Source organism: Oncorhynchus mykiss, chromosome 28 (assembly GCF_013265735.2).
Source record: "Oncorhynchus mykiss isolate Arlee chromosome 28, USDA_OmykA_1.1, whole genome shotgun sequence".
Lineage (NCBI taxonomy): Eukaryota > Metazoa > Chordata > Actinopteri > Salmoniformes > Salmonidae > Oncorhynchus > Oncorhynchus mykiss.
The window spans coordinates 25,721,660-25,743,780 of NC_048592.1; the positions used below are offsets into that span (position 1 = coordinate 25,721,660).

Here is a 22,121-nt window from a genome sequence, read left to right on the forward strand (position 1 = left end):
TCAACAACACATCCACCTGGATAGAAACGCTTGGCAGGCCTTATCCACCCCTGGCAGTCTTCAGCTGAGATGTCTCTGCACCTGGATAGAAACGCATGGCAGGTCGTATCCACCCCTGGCAGTCTTCAGCTGAGATGTCTCTGCACCTTGGATAGAAACGCTTGGCCTGCCTCATCCATCCCTGGTAGTCTTCAGCTGAGATGTCTCTGCAGCCGGCATCCATTGCATTCAGGAGGGACATTTGGTCATGTGACCGATGATCATACACTTTCCACCTCCAGGCAGAAAAACATTCCTCAATGTTGAGGAAAGGTGAGTAGGGGGAGAAAAGGTGAGTAGAGGGGAGGAAAGGTGAGTAAGGGGGGAGGAAAGGTGAGTAAGGGGGGAGGAAAGGTGAGTCGGGGGGAGGAAAGGTGAGTAAGGGGGAGGAAAGGTGAGTAGGAGGGAGGAAAGGTGAGTAAGGGGGAGGAAAGGTGAGTAGGGGGGAGGAAAGGTGAGTAGGGTGGAGGAAAGGTGAGTAAGTGGGGAGGAAAGGTGAGTAGGGGGGAGGAAAGGTGAGTAAGGGGGAGTAAAGGTGAGTAGGGGGGAGGAAAGGTGAGTAAGGGGGAGGAAAGATGAGTAGGGGGAGGAAAGGTGAGTAAGGGGAGGAAAGGTGAGTAAGGGGGAGGAAAGGTGAGTAGGGGGAGGAAAGATGAGTAGGGGGGAGGAAAGGTGAGTAAGGGGAGGAAAGGTGAGTAAGGGGGAGGAAAGGTGAGTAGGGGGAGGAAAGGTGAGGAGGGGGAGGAAAGGTGAGTAAGGGGGGAGGAAAGGTGAGTAAGGGGAGGAAAGGTGAGTAGGGGGAGGAAAGATGAGTAAGGGGGAGGAAAGGTGAGTAGAGGGAGGAAAGGTGAGTAGGGGGAGGAGTGTGAGTAGGGGGGAAGAAAGGTGAGGAGGGGGAGGAAAGGTGAGTAGGGGGGAAGAAAGGTGAGGAGGGGGAGGAAAGGTGAGTAGGTGGGAGGAAAGGTGAGTGGGGGGAGGAAAGGTGAGGAGGGGAGGAAAGGTTAGTAGGGGGAAGAAAGGTGAGGAGGGGGAGGAAAGGTGAGTAGGGGGGAAGAAAGTTGAGGAGGGGGAGGAAAGGTGAGTAGGGGGGAGGAAAGGTGAGTAGGGCGGAGGAAAGGTGAGTATGTGGGGAGGAAAGGTGAGTAGGGGGGAGGAAAGGTGAGAAAGGGGGAGGAAAGGTGAGTAGGGGGGAGGAAAGGTGAGTAAGGGGGGAGGAAAGATGTGTAGGGGGGAGGAAAGGTGAGCAAGGGGGGAGGAAAGGTGAGTAGTGGGAGGAAAGGTGAGGAGGGGGAGGAAAGGTGAGTAAGAGGGGAGGAAAGAAGAGTAGGGGGAGGAAAGGTGAGTAGGGGGAGGAAAGATGAGTAAGGGGGGGAAAGGTGAGTAGGGGGAGGAAAGGTGAGTAGGGGGAGGAGGGTGAGGAGGGGGGAAGAAAGGTGAGGAGGGGGAGGAAAGGTGAGTAGGGGGGAAGAAAGGTGAGGAGGGGGAGGAAAGGTGAGTAGGGGGGAAGAAAGGTGAGAAAGGGGAGGAAAGGTGAGTAGGTGGGAGGAAAGGTGAGTGGGGGGAGGAAAGGTGAGGATGGGAGGAAAGGTTAGTAGGGGGAAGAAAGGTGAGGAGGGGGAGGAAAGGTGAGTAGGGGGGAAGAAAGGTGAGGAGGGGGAGGAAAGGTGAGTAGGGGGGAGGAAAGGTGAGTAGGGCAGAGGAAAGGTGAGTAAGTGGGGAGGAAAGGTGAGTAGGGGGAGGAAAGGTGAGTAAGGGGGAGGAAAGGTGAGTAGGGGGGAGGAAAGGTGAGTAAGGGGGGAGGAAAGATGAGTAGGGGGGAGAAAAGGTGAGTAAGGGGGAGGAAAGGTGAGTAAGGGGGGAGGAAAGGTGAGTAGGGGGAGGAAAGGTGAGGAGGGGGAGGAAAGGTGAGTAAGGGGGGAGGAAAGGTGAGTAGGGGGAGGAAAGATGAGTAAGGGGGAGGAAAGGTGAGTAGGGGGAGGAAAGGTGAGTAGGGGGAGGAGGGTGAGGAGGGGGGAAGAAAGGTGAGGAGGGGGAGGAAAGGTGAGTAGGGGGGAAGAAAGGTGAGGAGGAGGAGGAAAGGTGAGTAGGTGGGAGGAAAGGTGAGTAGGGGGAAGAAAGGTGAGGAGGGGGAGGAAAGGTGAGTAGGGGGGAAGAAAGGTGAGGAGGGGGAGGAAAGTTGAGTAGGGGGGAGGAAAGGTGAGTAGGGCGGAGGAAAGGTGAGTAAGTGGGGAGGAAAGGTGACTAGGGGGGAGGAAAGGTGAGTAAGGGAGAGGAAAGGTGAGTAGGGGGGAGGAAAGGTGAGTAAGGGGGGAGGAAAAATGAGTAGGGGGGAGGAAAGGTGAGTAGGGGGAGGAAAGGTGAGTAGGGGGGAGGAAAGGTGAGTAGGGGGAGGAAAGGTGAGTAGGGGGAGGAAAGGTGAGTAAGGGGGAGGAAAGGTGAGTAGGGGGGAGGAAAGGTGAGTAGGGGGAGGAAAGGTGAGTAGGGGGGAGGAAAGGTGAGTAGGGGGGAGGAAAAGGGAAACCATTCTTGGATGGGCTGCAAACCAGTTTGTGATTCCATGTGATTGGTGGAATGCTACATTGTCCCATGCAATCACAAATATCCTCATGTTTCCTCCCAGCGGCTACCTTTCTGCTTCTGGCACCAGTTGTTGGTGGAGGTCATCTAAAACCAAAAGAAGGTGCTCAGTGTTGTAGGGACAAATCTGGCATTTCTGCAGGACCAAACCAGCACTCGAGGCTGCAGCACAAATTGTGATATTTGCTCCTCTCTGACCCGGCACATCAACTGTGGCCCTATTTCCGATGACGTTTCTTCCCCGCCAATGTGTTTTGCCAGGTTAAACATTGCCTCGTCTACATAAATTATTTCATGTGGGGTCTGATTAGACTCCAACTCCATGACTCTAAAAAGAAATCTAACACAGTATGCGTAAATGCTTTTTAGTATGTCCTACTGTATGTACTGTAACCCATGATTACATGTAGAGTAGCATAGTGTAAAACTCACTATAGAGCAAGTCATATTGAATAGATCCGCTCACTGTTCCTTTCAAAAGGAACTCGGAGGGAGGGGGGGGGGGGGGGGGGACTGAGAGAAATTCAGAGCAGAATTGAAATTCTGAAATTCTGCTCTGAATTTCTCTCAGTTTTATTGCATTGTCAGCTATGACCAATCCTACAATGGCCTTGGTCTTCACTGAGGAGCTTCCCTCTTCCTCCAGAGGGAGGAAGATGTTGCGTCCTTTAGAGGAACAAAAATACAACATATGTATTTGCAAAGGGTCTGCTGGCCTACAGTTACTGTGCGACTTTACAGTAATGATAGAAGAAGCCCTTGTTAAATGCATTACTTACCTGTTGGTTTGCTGAAAATTCTGGATAATGGTAGCCACGGTTGACCATCTGAGATTAGGTTGGACTCTTTCACCAGTATCTCTCAGTGATAGACCCTGGTTTATCACATGGTCTATGATGGTGGCTTTTATTTCATCAATGACAGCAGCTCTTACTCTCCTTTGAACACCACCACGCATTCTTACTCATCTCCCCCTACCTCCCCTTCTCCCTTGTACTGGTCCAACTACTCCCCTGCCTTGTCCAGCTACTCCTCTCGCTGGTCTAGCTACTCCTCTGCCTGGTCCAGCTACTCCTCTCCCTGGTCCAGCTACTCCTCTCCCTGGTCCAGCTACTCCTCTCCCTGGTCCAACTACTCCTCTCCCTGGTCCAACTACTCCTCTGCCTGGTCCAGCTACTCCTCTCCCTAGTCCAACTACTCCTCTGTCTGGCCCAGCTACTCCTCTGCCTGGTCCAGCTACTCCTCTGCCTGGTCCAGCTACTCCTCTGCCTGGTCCAGCTACTCCTCTCCCTGGTCCAGCTACTCCTCTCCCTGGTCCAGCTACTCCTCTCCCTGGTCCAACTACTCCTCTGCCTGGTCCAGCTACTCCTCTACCTGGTCCAGCTACTCCTCTCCCTGGTCCAGCTACTCCTCTCCCTAGTCCAGCTACTCCTCTCCCTAGTCCAGCTACTCCTCTGCCTGGTCCAGCTACTCCTCTGCCTGGTCCAGCTACTCCTCTCCCTGGTCCAACTACTCCTCTGCCTGGTCCAGCTACTCCTTTCCCTGGTCCAGCTACTCCTCTGCCTGGTCCAGCTACTCCTCTGCCTGGTCCACCTACTCCTCTCCCTGGTCCAGCTACTCCTCTCCCTGGTCCAGCTACTCCTCTCCCTGGTCCAGCTATTCCTCTCCCTGGTCCACCTACTCCTCTGCCTTGTCCAGCTACTCCTCTGCCTGGTCCAGCTATTCCTCTCCCTGGTCCACCTACTCCTCTGCCTGGTCCACCTACTCCTCTGCCTGGTCCACACACTCCTCTGCCTGGTCCACCTACTCCTCTGCCTGGTCCAGCTACTCCTCTCCCTAGTTCAGCTACTCCTCTCCCTAGTCCAGCTACTCCTCTGCCTGGTCCAGCTACTCCTCTGCCTGGTCCACCTACTCCTCTGCCTGGTCCACCTACTCCTCTCACTGGTCCACCTACTCCTCTGCCTGGTCCACCTACTCCTCTGCCTGGTCCACCTACTCCTCTGCCTGGTCCAGCTACTCCTCTCCCTAGTCCAGCTACTCCTCTGCCTGGTCCAGCTACTCCTTTCCCTGGTCCAGCTACTCCTCTGCCTGGTCCAGCTACTCCTCTGCCTGGTCCAGCTACTCCTCTCCCTGGTCCAGCTACTCCTCTCCCTGGTCCAGCTACTCCTCTGCCTGGTCCAGCTACTCCTCTCCCTGGTCCAGCTACTTTTCTGCCTGGTCCAGCTACTCCTTTCCCTGGTCCAGCTACTCCTCTGCCTGGTCCAGCTACTCCTCTGCCTGGTCCAGCTACTCCTCTACCTGGTCCAGCTACTCCTCTCCCTGGTCCAGCTACTCCTCTCCCTGGTCCAGCTACTCCTCTACCTGGTCCAGCTACTCCTCTCCCTGGCCCAGCTACTCCTCTCCCTGGTCCAGCTACTCCTCTCCCTGGTCCAGCTACTCCTCTCCCTGGTCCAGCTACTCCTCTCCCTGGTCCAGCTACTCCTCTCCCTGGTCCAGCTACTCCTCTCCCTGGTCCAGCTACTCCTCTCCCTCGTCCAGCTACACCTCTCCCTGGTCCAGCTACACCTCTCCCTGGTCCAGCTACTCCTCTCCCTGGTCCAGCTACTCCTCTCCCTGGTCCAGCTACTCCTCTCCCTGGTCCAGCTACTCCTCTACCTGGTCCAGCTACTCCTCTCCCTGGCCCAGCTACTCCTCTCCCTGGTCCAGCTACTCCTCTGCCTGGTCCAGCTACTCCTCTCCCTGGTCCAGCTATTGTTTTCTCTCTCTGCTCCTCTGTGTTGTTCTGTATCCACACTGAACAAAATCAATCCAAAGAGTCCCCTTTGTACTGTGTATGTCCATGTAATTGAAAGAACTTCAACACCTTGCTATGTTTCCGATTGAGATTGGAATAAGCTGTGGTTGGTCTATTTTACACAACTTATCAGCTATTTCTCAATGTTTCAATGATCTGTTCGTTCAAAAATGCTTATCAGCTGTTTCAATATAGATTTTGAGCTGCTGTTGTTGCAGAAGTCAAGGCTTTATAATATATTTAAGGTTTTGAACATTACGTCTTCATTTCTGGCTGTGTGCAAAGCATTTGTAAATAAGACAAGAAAGATCCATCATTTTGGTATTGGGTAAGATTGTATGTAAAGAAAATGTAAGCATTTTAGAAACTAAATTGAGTGCATATTCTGTGAAAACAACATGAATTGTGTTAATGGTATGGTCCACAACAAGATGGATGTTGTGCTAATTGTGTTCAGGTTTTGAAAATGTGACTACAGATTGGACAAAAGGATGTTAGCGATTAACAAAAAAAAAACTGTAACTGACTTGCCTAGTTAAATAAAGAATAAATAAAAATTACAAAAAACGTAGAATAATTTTTATTCTGTACAGGCTTCCTTCTTTTCCCTCTCCAAAGTGTAATCGACTGAGGGACCTTACAGATAATTGTAAGTGTGGGGCACAGAGATGAGGTAGTCATTAAAAAATCATGTTAAACACTATTATTGCACACAGAGTCAGTACATGCAAGGCTATAAGACAACAACATGTGGAACAAGTCAAGGGGTGTGAATACTTTCTGAAGGCACTGTATTTCCTTTTCACTGTGATTACCTTCTGCTGGCCATGTGTGTAGGTATGTATGTGAAAAGCCTACATACAGGCTCCATTGCCTGCCTGTCTGTCTGTGTCTGCTAATGGTTAGGTTAGGTAAGGTGTGTGTGTGTGTGTGTGGGAGGCACACCCGTTGGACCATAAACACAGCCATGGTGGACATGTTGACCGTACAGTACCTGCTGCAGACGATGGAGATGGCCACTAGAGAGACGATGAACACCAATCCTGCTGCAGCCGAGCCAGCAATCAGAGGAAGCTGCTCCCTCAACTCTGATTTATAGTCATCTACATAGACAGAGAGAAAATGTGAGAGAGAGAGAGAGAGAGCGAGAGAGAGAGAAAATGATCAATAGAAAGTGAGAGAAAGTATTTCAATGTTTCTGTTGCCATACCTAATCTCCCTGTCACAGTCTGACAGACACAAAAGAACACCTTGGAATTTCTACTAGGGGTGTTCAAACACAAGCTGCTCTTCGACAGTCAAGAATACAGCTAAACGTTAGCAACGAAGTGAGGAAGAATGTCACAAGTTCAGAGGGTAGCCTAAATAACTTCTAAAGACACACTAAACTGCCTCAGTCCTGTCTCATGACCTTTAGCTAGATTTAGCATGCTGCGGGCAAACTGACAGCAATGGAATTCAGGTGAAAAAAGGAGAAGAAAAAAAGAAGTATTTTAAGCGGTGATATAGTAGCTTAAATATCAACAAAATAATAAGCTAGTACTCATAGCACACTTGATAGTTTGAATTATAGGCCTACTATTTTTTCCCCCTGTAAAGGGTGAGTGTGCTATTTCTTTGTGAAGCTGTATTCAGTCTCCTAAACTCAGACAGGTGAAAATGGTGATTGGCTTGAAGAATCAGAAATCAACTGTCTGAGTGCTATAGCTGGCAGTAAATAACAGCACATTACAATCAGTCAGGTATCAACACCTGACTGTGGAGAATAGGACTCCTCACTGACAAGCTATAACCATACACACCTTACTGATGAAAGGCCAATCATCTCCTCCTCATTGCACCTGTCAATCAAATGGTTTTGGGAGGGGTTGTGTAAGGGGGGGGGGGGGGGGGGGGGGGCAGTTGAGGGGTGTGGGGCTGAAGAGACCTGGGGGATTTGTGTAAAAATGTGATGACAGACAGAGGAGAGGGATTGTCAACTGTGAGAGGAGAGGAAAGGAAGAGGGAGAAGAGTCAGAGGGGTTTGAGAAGGAGGGAGGGTGGGAGGAGGGCCAGAGGTGGGTAGACAGTGATGGAGACTGGGATTAGATGGGTAGTGCAGGAGAAAGGAGGTGGGGGAGGGAGATGTGGGGAGGATAGGGGAGGCAGGCACTATAGAGGGTGAGACACATAGGGGTTGACAGAGGAACGGATAGTTGGGAGATGGACATAGGATGGGGAAGGCAGGGATGAAGGGTGAGGAGGGGGTGATGGACATAGGGAATAGGGAAGGCAGGGAGGGAGGGTGAGGAGGGGGTGATGGACATAGGGAATGGGGAAGGCAGGGAGGGAGGGTGAGGAGGGGGTGATGGACATAGGGGATGGGGGAGTCAGGGAGGGAGGTTGAGGAGGGGGTGATGGACATAGGGGATGGGAGAGTCAGGGAGGGAGGGTAAGGTACATTGGATGGGGGAGGCAGCAAGGGAGGGTGAGGCGGGGGTGGGAGATGGAAATAGGGATGGTGGAGGCGGGGAGGGAGGGTGAGGAAGAGGTGGGTGAGGGACATAAGGGAAGGGGAGGCAGGGAGGAAGGGTGAGGAGGAGGCGGGTGAGGGACATAGGGGATGGGGGAGGGAGGGGTAGGGTGTGATGGGTCCCTCTGTTCCTCCTTCACCGGGTGCTAATTGTCTCCATAAATGTCGTGCTGTGGCAGCAAGCCAGAGGATGTACCATCAGCTGGTCCTCATGCTGTCTGGCGTGTGTGGTGTGTGTGCGTGTGCGTGTGTATGTGCATGCGTTGGGTAAATACTAATCAGAGCGTGAGGAAGAGGGAGGAGAGGGCTATGCCGCTACATCTGCTCTACACAGGTAACTACAGATGATGATGGAGAGCCTCATCATCATCACTGTAACTGTATAACAGAACAGGTTGTTTATATGACTGATAATCACCTTGACCATACAATAGCCTCCTATTGGAGGGAAGGAAGGATAGAGTAAAAGAAGGATGGAGGGTGGGGGATAGAGAGAAGGAAGATTAGGAGGAGGTTTGGTATTTGTGATGTCAAGTGGAGATTTTCTCTTAGACGCGGATCATGCATAAGAAGATCAGTTTAGTGTTTAACCCCCCCAATGGTCAGGGTTAGGGCTGTGGCGGTCATGACATTTTGTCAGATGGTAATTGTTATGCAAATGATTGCCGGTCTCATAGTAATTGACCGCTAATTGGAAGTCTTCCGACTAGCTTGGAAAGACAGTACTGTGCAGTACCGAAGAGCCCTTACTGCTGCTCGATCATCCTATTTTTCTAACTTAATTGAGGAAAATAAGAACAATCCGAAATTCCTTTTTGATACTGTCGCAAAGCTAACTAAAAAGCAGCATTCCCCAAGAGAGGATGACTTTCACTTTAGCAGTGATAAATTCATGAACTTCTTTGAGGAAAAGATTATGATTATTAGAAAGCAAATTACGGACTCTTCCTTAAATCTGCGTATTCCTTCAAAGCTCAGTTGTCCTGAGTCTGCACAACTCTGCCAGGACCTAGGATCAAGAGAGACACTCAAGTGTTTTAGTACTATATCTCTTGACACAATGATGAAAATAATCATGGCCTCTAAACCTTCAAGCTGCATACTGGACCCTATTCCAACTAAACTACTGAAAGAGCTGCTTCCTGTGCTTGGCCCTACTATGTTGAACATAATAAACGGCTCTCTATCCACCGGATGTGTACCAAACTCATTAAAAGTGGCAGTAATAAAGCCTCTCTTGAAAAAGCCAAACCTTGACCCAGAAAATATAAAAAACTATCGGCCTATATCGAATCTTCCATTCCTCTCAAAAATTTTAGAAAAGGCTGTTGCGCAACAACTCACTGCCTTCCTGAAGACAAACAATGTATACGAAATGCTTCAGTCTGGTTTTAGACCCCATCATAGCACTGAGACGGCACTTGTGAAGGTGGTAAATGACATTTTAATGGCATCGGACCGAGGCTCTGCATCTGTCCTCGTGCTCCTAGACCTTAGTGCTGCTTTTGATACCATCGATCACCACATTCTTTTGGAGAGATTGGAAACCCAAATTGGTCTACACGGACAAGTTCTGGCCTGGTTTAGATCTTATCTGTCGGAAAGATATCAGTTTGTCTCTGTGAATGGTCTGTCCTCTGACAAATCAACTGTAAATTTCGGTGTTCCTCAAGGTTCCGTTTTAGGACCACTTTTGTTTTCACTATATATTTTACCTCTTGGGGATGTTATTCGAAAACATAATGTTAACTTTCACTGCTATGCAGATGACACACAGCTGTACATTTCAATTAAACATGGTGAAGCCCCAAAATTGCCCTTGCTAGAAGAATGTGTTTCAGACATAAGGAAGTGGATGGCTGCAAACTTTCTACTTTTAAACTCGGACAAAACAGAGATGCTTGTTCTAGGTCCCAAGAAACAAAGAGATCTTCTGTTGAATCTGACAATTAATCTTAATGGTTGTACAGTCGTCTCAAATAAAACTGTGAAGGACCTCGGCGTTACTCTGGACCCTGATCTCTCTTTTGAAGAACATATCAAGACCATTTCAAGGACAGCTTTTTTCCATCTACGAAACATTGCAAAAATCAGGAACTTTCTGTCCAAAAATGATGCAGAAAAATTAATCCATGCTTTTGTCACTTCCAGGTTAGACTACTGCAATGCTCTACTTTCCGGCTACCCGGATAAAGCACTAAATAAACTTCAGTTAGTGCTAAATACGGCTGCTAGAATCCTGACTAGAACCAAAAAATTTGATCATATTACTCCAGTGCTAGCCTCTCTACACTGGCTTCCTGTCAAAGCAAGGGCTGATTTCAAGGTTTTACTGCTAACCTACAAAGCATTACATGGGCTTGCTCCTATCTATCTCTCTGATTTGGTCCTGCCGTACATACCTACACGTACGCTACGGTCACAAGACGCAGGCCTCCTAATTGTCCCTAGAATTTTTAAGCAAACAGCTGGAGGCAGGGCTTTCTCCTATAGAGCTCCATTTTTATGGAACGGTCTGCCTACCCATGTCAGAGACGCAAACTCGGTCTCAACCTTTAAGTCTCTACTGAAGACTCATCTCTTCAGTGGGTCATATGATTGAGTGTAGTCTGGCCCAGGAGTGGGAGGTTGAACGGAAAGGCTCTGGAGCAACGAACCACCCTTGCTGTCTCTGCCTGGCCGGTTCCCCTCTTTCCACTGGGATTCTCTGCCTCTAACCCTATTACAGGGGCTGAGTCACTGGCTTTACTGGGGCTCTCTCATGCCGTCCCTGGAGGAGGTGCGTCACCTGAGTGGGTTGAGTCACTGATGTGGTCATCCTGTCTGGGTTGGCGCTCCCCCCCCCCCCCTTAAGTTGTGCCGTGGCGGAGGTCTTTGTGGGCTATACTCAGCCTTGTCTCAGGATGGTAAGTTGGTGGTTGAAGATATCCCTCTAGTGGTGTGGGGGCTGTGCTTTGGCAAAGTGGGTGGGGTTATATCCTTCCTGTTTGGCCCTGTCCGGGGGTGTCCTCGGAGTGGGCCACAGTGTCTCCTGACCCCTCCTGTCTCAGCCTCCAGTATTTATGCTGCAGTAGTTTATGTGTCGGGGGGCTAGGGTCAGTTTGTTATATCTGGAGTACTTCTCCTGTCCTATTCGGTGTCCTGTGTGAATCTAAGTGTGCGTTCTCTAATTCTCTCCTTCTCTCTTTCTCTCTCTCGGAGGACCTGAGCCCTAGGACCATGCCCCAGGACTACCTGACATGATGACTCCTTGCTGTCCCCAGTCCACCTGGCTGTGCTGCTGCTCCAGTTTCAACTGTTCTGCCTTATTATTATTCGACCATGCTGATCATTTATGAACATTTGAACATCTTGGCCATGTTCTGTTATAATCTCCACCCGGCACAGCCAGAAGAGGACTGGCCATCCCACATATGCTCTCTCTAATTCTCTCTTTCTTTCTCTCTCTCGGAGGACCTGAGCCCTAGGACCATGCCCCAGGACTACCTGACATGATGACTCCTTGCTGTCCCCAGTCCACCTGACTGTGCTGCTGCTCCAGTTTCAACTATTCTGCCTTATTATTATTCGACCATGCTGGTCATTTATGAACATTTGAACATCTTGACCATGTTTTGTTATAATCTCCACCCGGCACAGCCAGAAGAGGACTGGCCACCCCACATAGCCTGGTTCCTCTCTAGGTTTCTTCCTAGGTTTTGGCCTTTCTAGGGAGTTTTTCCTAGCCACCGTGCTTCTTCACCTGCATTGCTTGCTGTTTGGGGTTTTAGGCTGGGTTTCTGTACAGCACTTTGAGATATCAGCTGATGTACGAAGGGCTATATAAAATAAATTTGATTTGATTTGATTTGATAAACATGCTTAGTGCGCATTTCGAAAATGAACATTTTCAAAAGTTGAATAAGTCCATTTAATATAGCTTCATCCATCATTTATTTAGTTGTGATAGGCCTATAAATATGTTAATGTCTTAGAAATCAAAACAGAGTTGCATGATGAAACTATACAGATGATTTGGAAAGGGTCGCAAAAAAAGGTATGATTTCTGTTCCTTGTGCTTCCAGCGGAAAGACAGAGACAATTGCATTGTTGCTATGCTTCTCGAGCCAGAAAGTTGGGGGATATCTAATCAATGGAAGATAAAAATGACAGAATTAAAAGTGAAATGAGAAAGAAAGGCTACAACGACCAAAAGCCAACAGGTAGGCTGCTATTTACGCTATGATCTGAATAGAGTTACGTGTAGGCTAACTGTAGGACTAGTTAGCTAGCTTCTCGAGGTTTGATGCAGTCAAGATGGGTACTATGTAAGGATGATAAATAACTAACAACAGGTTAGTCTAGCACAAGTTAACAGTGGAAGTGGTCTCTCTCTCCAGTACTTTGAGCCTCCCTTGTCTTACATATTCACACACAGTACAGTCTCTGCACCCTAATTGCCTACAGTTGCTCTCTCTCTCTCTCTCTCTCTCTCTGGTTTAATAAAGTAGCAAAACAATTGGCTTTTCTGCTGCTTCCTTCACTCGGATCGGACCAGTTGTCCTTTCAGAACACGTCCGGGGCATTCCCGTGTCCATTTCGCTATGGGAACTCTAACTTCCATCAGTATTTGTCCTCATCATTCAGATTATTCAAATTTAATCATGAGGTATTTCGAGAGTGAATAAAGGGCATTTAGCAAGTTTGGTAAACTACTCATCAGTACCATTAATTTGTCCTATTTTGGATTGGGATTACCGTGACCAACAGTCATAGGGAATGTGACTGCGGCCATGACTCCTGACTGCCGGTGTGGTGGTGTACGGTCACCACAACAGCCCTAGTTAGGGTTAGGATTCGGGGATGGTAAGCTGATCCTAGATCTCTGCCTCAAAGGGTAAGTTCTACTGCAGTGTTGTAAATCATCTGATAGCATATTGCATAGGAAAGAAGACGTATGCTGTGTTTAGGAAATACAGTACGCCCACACACGAACACCTGGACCCAAACTCACACACCAGTGTAGCAGGTGTTGCGCCCCCCTGAACAATCCAACCCCCAGTGGCAAATAATTAATCACATCAGCCACTAATCACAGCTAAGCATTCTGGGATAGCTGCTCAGCAACAGACGGGCTCAATGAAGAACCAATTAGCTAAGCAGTTTGGATCAAGCACAGTCAGTTACACACAAGAAGAGAAGCTCAAAACCACCAATCTCAACTCTCATATAGACACACAATCTCATACATTATGAAACATTCACAAACATGTTGTGACAGTGATCCACACTCTCCGCTGTCACATTCACAATCCCTCTACCGTCCTGGTCTCTATCCACACTCTCTATCTTTCTCTCACACACACACAAACTAACACACGCAGCTCCCCACCACCATCCCCCACCATCTCTCCTCGCCTCCCCTCCTCCTCTTGGCTTATTGCATGGTCCTTACCATCTGTGAGGGTTTGGAAGCACATCTTGCCGCTGTATTTGCCAAAGCCAGCCACAGTCCTGGCCCGCACCTGCACGACGTAGACCGTGCCTGCCCGGAGGCCCTCCACGCGGGCTGTGTTGGTCTCGCTGCGCACCATGGTGGAATTAATCTCTGCATGGTCCTGGAGGAGGACAGGGGAGAGAGAGAGATACCAGATGAATGTTGCAGAGAGGCAGAGCAGATGATGTGTATAATCCAGGAGGGGACATAATGGAGGAGACAGAGAGGAAGAGACCAGGGGCCGTATGTCTCGCAGGTTAGCGTTTTTCGTCATGAATCTTGTTCTGGAGGCAGCTCTACAGAGTTGTCACTAGCTGGCACAGCCACAAAGTCACAACATCTGCACATTTTTGTTTTAATGAATCTTTACAATATAGACAATTTTGACTTTGCAGCTGGCCTATCTAAGGGGAAGTCAGTTCACTCAACCAGCATACGTCTAAAGTGGTGGTTTCTTTAACTTCTCAGAGTAGGAGTGCTGATATAAAATCAGTCTGACCTTCTAGAGCACAATTAATGATATAAAATTGACGGGGGGGACCTGATCCTAGATGCATTATACAGAGCCCGGTTAGGCCGGTTAGCCCGGTTAGCCTGGTTAGCCCGGTTAGCATTTAAAGAAACCGTTGTATTATCTCCCCTATGCTGCGGAAGTATTCAGCAACCAACAGTTAGTAACGTTGGCTGCCTTTGCCACAACAGAGGTAACACTGGCATTTTATTAGATTGTTTTGTTTATCCGACACTCTTATCCACAGTGACTCACATGGCATAAGAGGAGAGAAAGGATCCCACTGGGCACAGACATCAATTCAACGTCTATTCCACATTGGTTCAAAGTAATTTCATTGAAATGATGTGGAAACAACGTTGATTAAATCAATGTGTGCCCAGTGGGATAGAAAGGATTGATATTCAAAAAAGGCATTACTTTGCTAAAAAACAGCTGATAGCGGGAGCTTATGTGTTGTGTAACAGCCTCCTCCACCATAGAAACCTGAAAAGTTCAGATGAGTCATATGCAATTTGGATGCACTAATGGGCCTATTCAACACAATGGCACCAAAGTGTTCTCTAGCTGCTGTTGATCTCTTTCTATGAGAGAACGGTCACTAATCCCCTTGTCCTTGACAGGCTTACGTAACTGTTACGACCACAGATGGAAACTTTAATGCTGGGGTTGAATGACAGTATGTATTGTTAAAGAGGCCACTGAAAACGCCAATTGGCACGTGTTTTTCTGTTGCTCATTAGACAAATGAGATTTCAGTCTTGGAGGTGTGTTTCCTGACCGATTCAGCTTGGTTGATGACGTTTGTCCCCCATGAGACACTGTAGACGCGGAAGCATATTTCACTTCCTCATTATCCCCAGAATGAATCTAAGATAACTCAAGAAATGTATAATTAATTTTGACATTCTTACCAAGGATGTTTTAGTTGCACAATTTTACATCTAACTACGGTGCGTGGTGCAGTATTTCTCAAGTTAAAAAAACGTGTGACTAGTTGTCTTATGTAAACAGTCGGAGCTACTGAGCAGGTTTGCCTCACTGTCTATGCTATTGTATAGAGAGCAATATCCGCAGCTGTTCACCCCATGTTAGTGGTGTCATGACGTGGCCCTTTTTTGGGTATAGCTAGTGGCTTCCCCTCTCTCTCTCTCTCTCTCTCTCCTACATCCAGGTTCTGTTATCTCATCTTGTAAACTCCCCCTGGCCATGCAGAAAGAGACACACAGAGAGAACAAAAGATTTCACATGGCGAACTCCTAAATCCCCAAAATGAGGATTTGATATAAAATGTCCACTTGTGAGAAGGTGGGAATGGTCCGTGGACACTTAAGGGATGGGTATGATGAGTGTGTTTCATTTGGTGACCTCAGAGAGGACATAAAACACGCATAACTATATGTACAATTCTCAATTATGGGGTTTGCATCTAATTCTTGTATAAAATGAATGAGTAAAGATTAAACTATTTGTGAAATTATCTAAATTGTAAATTGTAAATTGATGTTAAACCTTTAATAAAGTTTAACTAAGTCATTGGCCCTCCCCCGTGAGCACAGACATGATCTGGCGTCATGGAACAGCCTTTTCTATTGTTACAAATAAAAAAAACTCCTGAGGAAATCCTCAGCAGACCACAAAAACCTCAGTGTCCACTAAGGTTACAATGATTGTTGAATTCCTAACCATACCATGTGAAGCAATGGCTACACAGGGGGAAATGGTTCAACTCTGAGACTATCGATCCCGACAGAATAAGAGCAAATGTTAGATACTAATTACTAGTCTGCAGCTAGAAATGATGTCAACCTGGGATGCGAAGACCGACAACGGCCGAAAAATCTATGCTATGAGAACATTTCTGAATGGTACTCTGAAGTATCCATCCTAACCATGAAAGACTGATCTTCAGGGAAGCAGAGAGCGAGACGATGATGAACTGACTCTCCAACAGACAGACGGACGATTCCAACAGAGATTACAATGACACACTGGGCGTAAATATATATTGATTGCAATTATTCCCGAATGAGTGAGCGTTGATGTGCAAAGGATTAGCATTTCAGTTAATATAATTATCAACTGTGTAGTGACTCTTTTGTTCTTTCCTGTCATTTCAGTCCACACCCACTTCCCTTTGTCCACCAATCCGTCATATCGGCTCAGCCCACTAGGGAACCTCCCCTATCATTTCCTTGTAACCATATCTACTGTGTTGTTTGTTTATACATTTCTGTGATTATTTAGTTAGTTAATAGTTAAATGGTTAAGACAATTTCTGTATGGAACATTCATAGTAAAGGCTGGGTTCATGCAGATAACCAACAATTTACGACATTTGGAATGAGACTAACGTGAGGTAAAGAATAATTCATCAATTAGAAGACTAATTGATCAGATATTAAAATATCTGAAGAGTTATTCTAGGAAAATTATAACTTTGTAATCTGAAGATTTTCCTTGGTGCCCCGACTTCCTCGATGGCCGTTACATATCATAACGGCCATCGATAAAAGACAGTACTGTGCAGCCGTTTTCATCGACCTTGCCAAGGCTTTCGACTCTGTCAATCACCATATTCTTATCGGCAGACTCAGTAGCCTCGGTTTTTCTGATTACTGCCTTGCCTGGTTCACCAACTACTTTGCAGACAGAGTTCAGTGTGTCAAATCGGAGGGCATGCTGTCCGGTCCTCTGGCAGTCTCTATGGGGGTGCCACAGGGTTCAATTCTCGGGCTGACTCTTTTCTCTGTATATATCAATGATGTTGCTCTTGCTGCGGGCGATTCCCTGATCCACCTCTACGCAGACGACACCATTCTATATACTTCCGGCCCGTCCTTGGACACTGTGCTATCTAACCTCCAAATGAGCTTCAATGCCATACAACACTCCTTCCGTGGCCTCCAACTGCTCTTAAACGCTAGTAAAACCAAATGCATGCTTTTCAACCGTTCGCTGCCTGCACCCGCATGCCTGACTAGTATCACCACCCTGGATGGTTCCGACCTTGAATATGTGGACATCTATAAGTACCTAGGTGTCTGGCTAGACTGTAAACTCTCCTTCCAGACTCATATCAAACATCTCCAATTGAAAATCAAATCTAGAGTCGGCTTTCTATTCCGCAACAAAGCCTCCTTCACTCACGCCGCCAAACTTACCCTAGTAAAACTGACTATCCTACCGATCCTCGACTTCGGCGACGTCATCTACAAAATAGCTTCCAACACTCTACTCAGCAAACTGGATGCAGTTTATCACAGTGCCATCCGTTTTGTCACTAAAGCACCTTATACCACCCACCACTGCGACCTGTATGCTCTAGTCGGCTGGCCCTCGCTACATATTCGTTGCCAGACCCACTGGTTCCAGGTCATCTACAAGTCCATGCTAGGTAAAGCTCCGCCTTATCTCAGTTCACTGGTCACGATGGCAACACCCACCCGTAGCACGCGCTCCAGCAGGTGTATCTCACTGATCATCCCTAAAGCCAACACCTCATTTGGCCGCCTTTCGTTCCAGTTCTCTGCTGCCTGTGACTGGGACGAATTGCAAAAATCGCTGAAGTTGGAGACTTTTATCTCCCTCACCACCTTCAAACATCTGCTATCTGAGCAGCTAACCGATCGCTGCAGCTGTACATAGTCTATCGGTAAATAGCCCACCCAATTTTACCTACCTCATCCCCATACTGTTTTTATTTATTTACTTTTCTGCTCTTTTGCACACCAATATCTCTACCTGTACATGACCATCTGATCATTTATCACTCCAGTGTTAATCTGCAAAATTGTAATTATTTGCCTACCTCCTCATGCCTTTTGCACACAATGTATATACTCTCTTTTTTTCTACTGTGTTATTGACTTGTTAATTGTTTACTCCATGTGTAACTCTGTGTTGTCTGTTCACACTGCTATGCTTTATCTTGGCCAGGTCGCAGTTGTAAATGAGAACTTGTCTCAACCAGCCTACCTGGTTAAATAAAGGTAAAATAAAATAAATAAAATAAAAATACATGATTAGTTTAATCACGTAATAATAATTACAGAGAATTGATTTGATAAAATAACTGTCTTCACTTTAATGATGCTAAAGACACGACATTGGGAAAATGGACATATCAAAACCCAACCTTCACTTACCCGTTGTGATGCAGGGATGTTCCAAACTCCATTTTGTAGTAAATTCTGAGACTAGAATAAATGTTTCTGACTCATATCGATGCCATATACAGTAGACTATTATGAAAGTGATTCAATGCTTTTTAAAGTTAGTCACTTTTTAAATAAGCTCACATTCACGCATACACATGCACGCATGCACACACAGACACGTACACAGAGACGCACCCCCACACACACTACCCCTCTAACCACCCATATACACACACAGCCACAAATAGTAATGAATTAAGGCCCATTTGTCTATGAGTCACATTGTAATATTGTTCCAAACTGCAGTATTTACTGCTGGCCTTAGAAGTATTTAGAGAGAGAGAGAGAGTTCAATTAGTAAATGAAGTTGTTCTGTGGTGTCTGAAGTGGCAGACTGCTAATTATGACAGAGGACTATTTCCACCTACAGAATGTGTTTGTTTTCACAGAAAGGAACAAAGCAACGCTTCCAAGTTCCATTGGCAGAGAAATGTTTTGTGCCATTTTCTTATTCTGTTTTGGTTTGTTTGGGTATTTCAGAATGTGAGTTCAAAGGATTAAACAAATGTATGGTCGAAACTGTATAACTAAATCCAGTAAGACTTTATAGACCCTGAACGTCTAACAGTCTGTGTGCATGCAGGCATGTGTGTGTGTGTGTGTATGTGTGTATGCCTGCCTGTGTATTGGGGTGGCTGTGTGATATGTTTGTGTGTGTCCTGTCTGTGCAAGTGTGTAGGCCCAGTGTCCATCACCTTAAATGAACCAGCCTGGCCCAGCCTGCTAGTGCTAGAAGGCTTTGGTCCTGACTGGTGCACTATCTGCTATGGGGATAGGAGGGGGTAACTGTAATTAGCTAGTCCTGTCACCGTCACAGAGTGAATAGAGACAAAAAATAAGCATGCACACCTACACTACACTACACTACACCCACACCTGCAGGCAGCTGATATACAGTGAGCTACAAATGTATCGGGACAGTTACACGTTGTTGTTGTTTTGGCTCTGTACACTTGCACTTTGGAATTGAAATGTATTTTCATCCATATCGGGTGAACCGTTTATCACGGACTATAAAGGGAAAACCAGCCACGTCGCAGACACCAGCGTCTTGCTTCCGGAAGGGCTAAACACCTTCTTTGAGGATAATACAGTGCCACTGACGCGGCCCACTACCATGAACTGTGGGCTCTTCTTCTCCTCGGCCGACAAGAGTAAGACATTTAACCGTGTTAACCCTCGCAAGGATGCCGGTCCAGACGGCATCTCTAGCCGCATCCTCAGAGCATGCTCAGACCAGCTGGCTGGAGTGTTTACAGACATATTCAATCTCTCCTTATCCCGGTGGAGAAGGTCCTCAGGTTCCTCGGTGTACACATCACAGACGATATGAAATGGTCCACCCACACAGACAGTGTGGTGAAGAAGGCACAACAGCACCTCTTTAACCTCAGGAGGCTGAAGAAATGTGGCTTGGTCCCTAAAACCCTAACAAACTTTTCTAGATGCACAATTGAGAGCATCCTGTTGGGCTGTATCACCGCCTGGTACGGCAACTGCAACGCCCGCAACCACAGGGCTCTCTAGAGGGTGGTGCGGTCTGCACAACACATCACCGGAGGCAAGCTACTTGCCCTCCAGGACACCTACAGCACCCGATGTCACAGGAAGGCCATAAAGATCATCAAGGACAACAACCACCCGAGCCACTGCCTGTTCACGCTGCTGTCATCCAGAAGGCGAGGTCAGTACAGGTGCATCAAAGCTGGGACCGAGAGACTGAAAAACAGCTTCTATCTCAAGGCCATCATGTTAAATAGCCATCACCAGCCAGCTTTCACCCCATTACGCAACCATGCACCTTAGAGGCTGCTGCCCTATATACATAGACTTGGAATCATTGGCCATTTTAATAATGGAACACTAGTCACTTTAGTAATGTTTATATAATGTTAACATACTGCTATACTCAACTCATATGTACAGTATATACTGTATTCTATTCTACTGTATCTTAGTCAATGCCACTCCGACATCTAATATTTATACATTTCTTCATTCCCATTTTTTTACTTTTAAATTTGTGTGTATTTTTGTGAATTGTTGCACTGCTGGAGCTACCAGCACAATCATTTTGCTACACCCACAATAACATCTGCTAAATATGTGTTTGTGACCGAATAAAATTGGATTTGATGTGATTTGAAATTACAGCACTTTTTGTACATAGAGTTGAAGTCGGAAGTTTACCGACACTTAGGTTGGAGTCATTAAAACTAGTTTTTCAACCACTCCCCAAATTTCTTGTCAGCAAACTATAGTTTTGGCAAGTCGGTTAGGACATCTACTTTGTGCATGACACAAGTCATTTTTTCCAACAATTGTTTACAGACAGATTATTTCATTTCTAATTCACTGTATCACAATTCCAGTGAGTCAGAAGTTTGCATACGCTAAGTTGACTGTGCCTTTAAAAGGTTTGGAAAATTCCAGAAAATAATGTCATGACATCAGAAGCTTCTGATAGGCTAATTGACAGAATTTTAGTCAATTGGAGGTGTACCTGTGGATGTATTTCAAGGCCTACCTTCAAACTCAGTGCCTCTTTGCTTGACATCATGGGAAAATCAAAAGAAATCAGCCAAGACCTCAGAAAAAAATGGTATACCTCCAGAAGTCTGGTTCATCCTTGGGAGCAATTTCCAAATGCCTGAAGGTACCACGTTCATCTGTACAAACAATATAAACACCATGGGACCATGCAGCCGTCATACCGCTCAGGTAGGAGACGCATTCTGTCTCCTAGAGATGAATGTACTTTGGTGCGAAAAGTGCAAATTAATCCCAGAACAACAGCAAAGGATCTATATCCACAATAAAATGAGTCCTATATCGACATAACCTGAAAGGCCGCTCAGCAGGGAAGAAGCCACTGCTCCAAAACCGCCATAAAAAAGACAGACTACGGTTTGCAACTCCACATGGGGACAAAGATCATACTTGTTGGAGAAATGTCCTCTGGTCTGATGAAACAAAAATAGAACGGTTTGGCCATAATGACCATCGTTATGTTTGGAGGAAAAAGGGGGAGGCTTGCAAGCCGAAGAACACCAGTCCAACCGTGAAGCACGGGGGTGACAGCATCATGTTGTGGGGGTGCTTTGCTGCAGGAGGGATAGGTGCACTTTACAAAATAGATGGCATCATGAGAAAGGGAAATTATGTGGATATATTGAAGCAACATCTCAAGACATCAAGTTAAAGCTTGGTCGCAAAGGGGTCTTCCAAATGGACAATGACCCCAAGAATACTTCCAAAGTTGTGGCAAAATGGCTTAAGGACAACAAAGTCAAGGTATTGGTGTGGCCATCACAAAGCCCTGACCTCAATCCCATAGAAAATTTGTGGGCAGAACTGAAAAAGTGTGTGCGAGCAAGGAGACCTACAAACCTGACTCAGTTACAACAGCTCTGTCAGGAGGAATGGGCCAAAATTCACCCAACTTATTGTGGGAAGCTTCTGGATGGCTACCCAAAACGTTTGACCCAAGTTAAACAATTTAAAGGCAATGCTACCAAATACTAATTGAGTGTATGTAAACTTCTGACCCACTAAATCATTCTCTATACTATTATTTTGACATTTCACATTCTTAAAATAAAGTGGTGATCCTAACTGACCTAAGACAGGGAATTTTTACTAGGATTAAATGTCAGGAATTGTGAAAAATGTATTTGGCTAAGGTGTATGTAAACTTCTGACTTGAACTGTTGTCCTCCCATTTTTATTTATTTATTATTATTATTATTTTATTTAAACTTTATTTAACTAGGCAAGTCAGTTTTAAGAACAAACTCTTATTTGGCCTTTTTTTTTAGGTGAGTACAAACAAATTCTTATTCTTATTCCTCCAGCATCTTCATAAGGTCCTTTGCTGTTAGGTGAGTAAGGTGAGTAAAAGTATTGGAACAAATTCACTTACAGTATATGTGATTTAAGTAGTCAAAAGTGTAGTGTTTGGTCCCATATTCCTAGCATGCGATAATTACATC

The 22,121-nt window shown here is 46.5% G+C and overlaps 1 protein-coding gene across 3 annotated transcripts in view; it reads right to left on the bottom strand.

The window, feature by feature from the left end:
• LOC110508791 (ephrin type-B receptor 1) overlaps positions 1-22,121 on the bottom strand; it is a 386,951-nt gene that overhangs the window by 39,342 nt on the left and 325,488 nt on the right. For all 3 annotated transcript variants that reach the window (XM_036966014.1, XM_036966012.1, XM_036966015.1), the window contains 2 exons: positions 13,357-13,519; positions 6,405-6,513 (listed from right to left, as the gene is read on the bottom strand). In XM_036966014.1, coding sequence (XP_036821909.1) covers positions 6,405-6,513; positions 13,357-13,519 — 272 coding nt within the window. The remainder of the gene's footprint in view (positions 1-6,404; positions 6,514-13,356; positions 13,520-22,121) is intronic.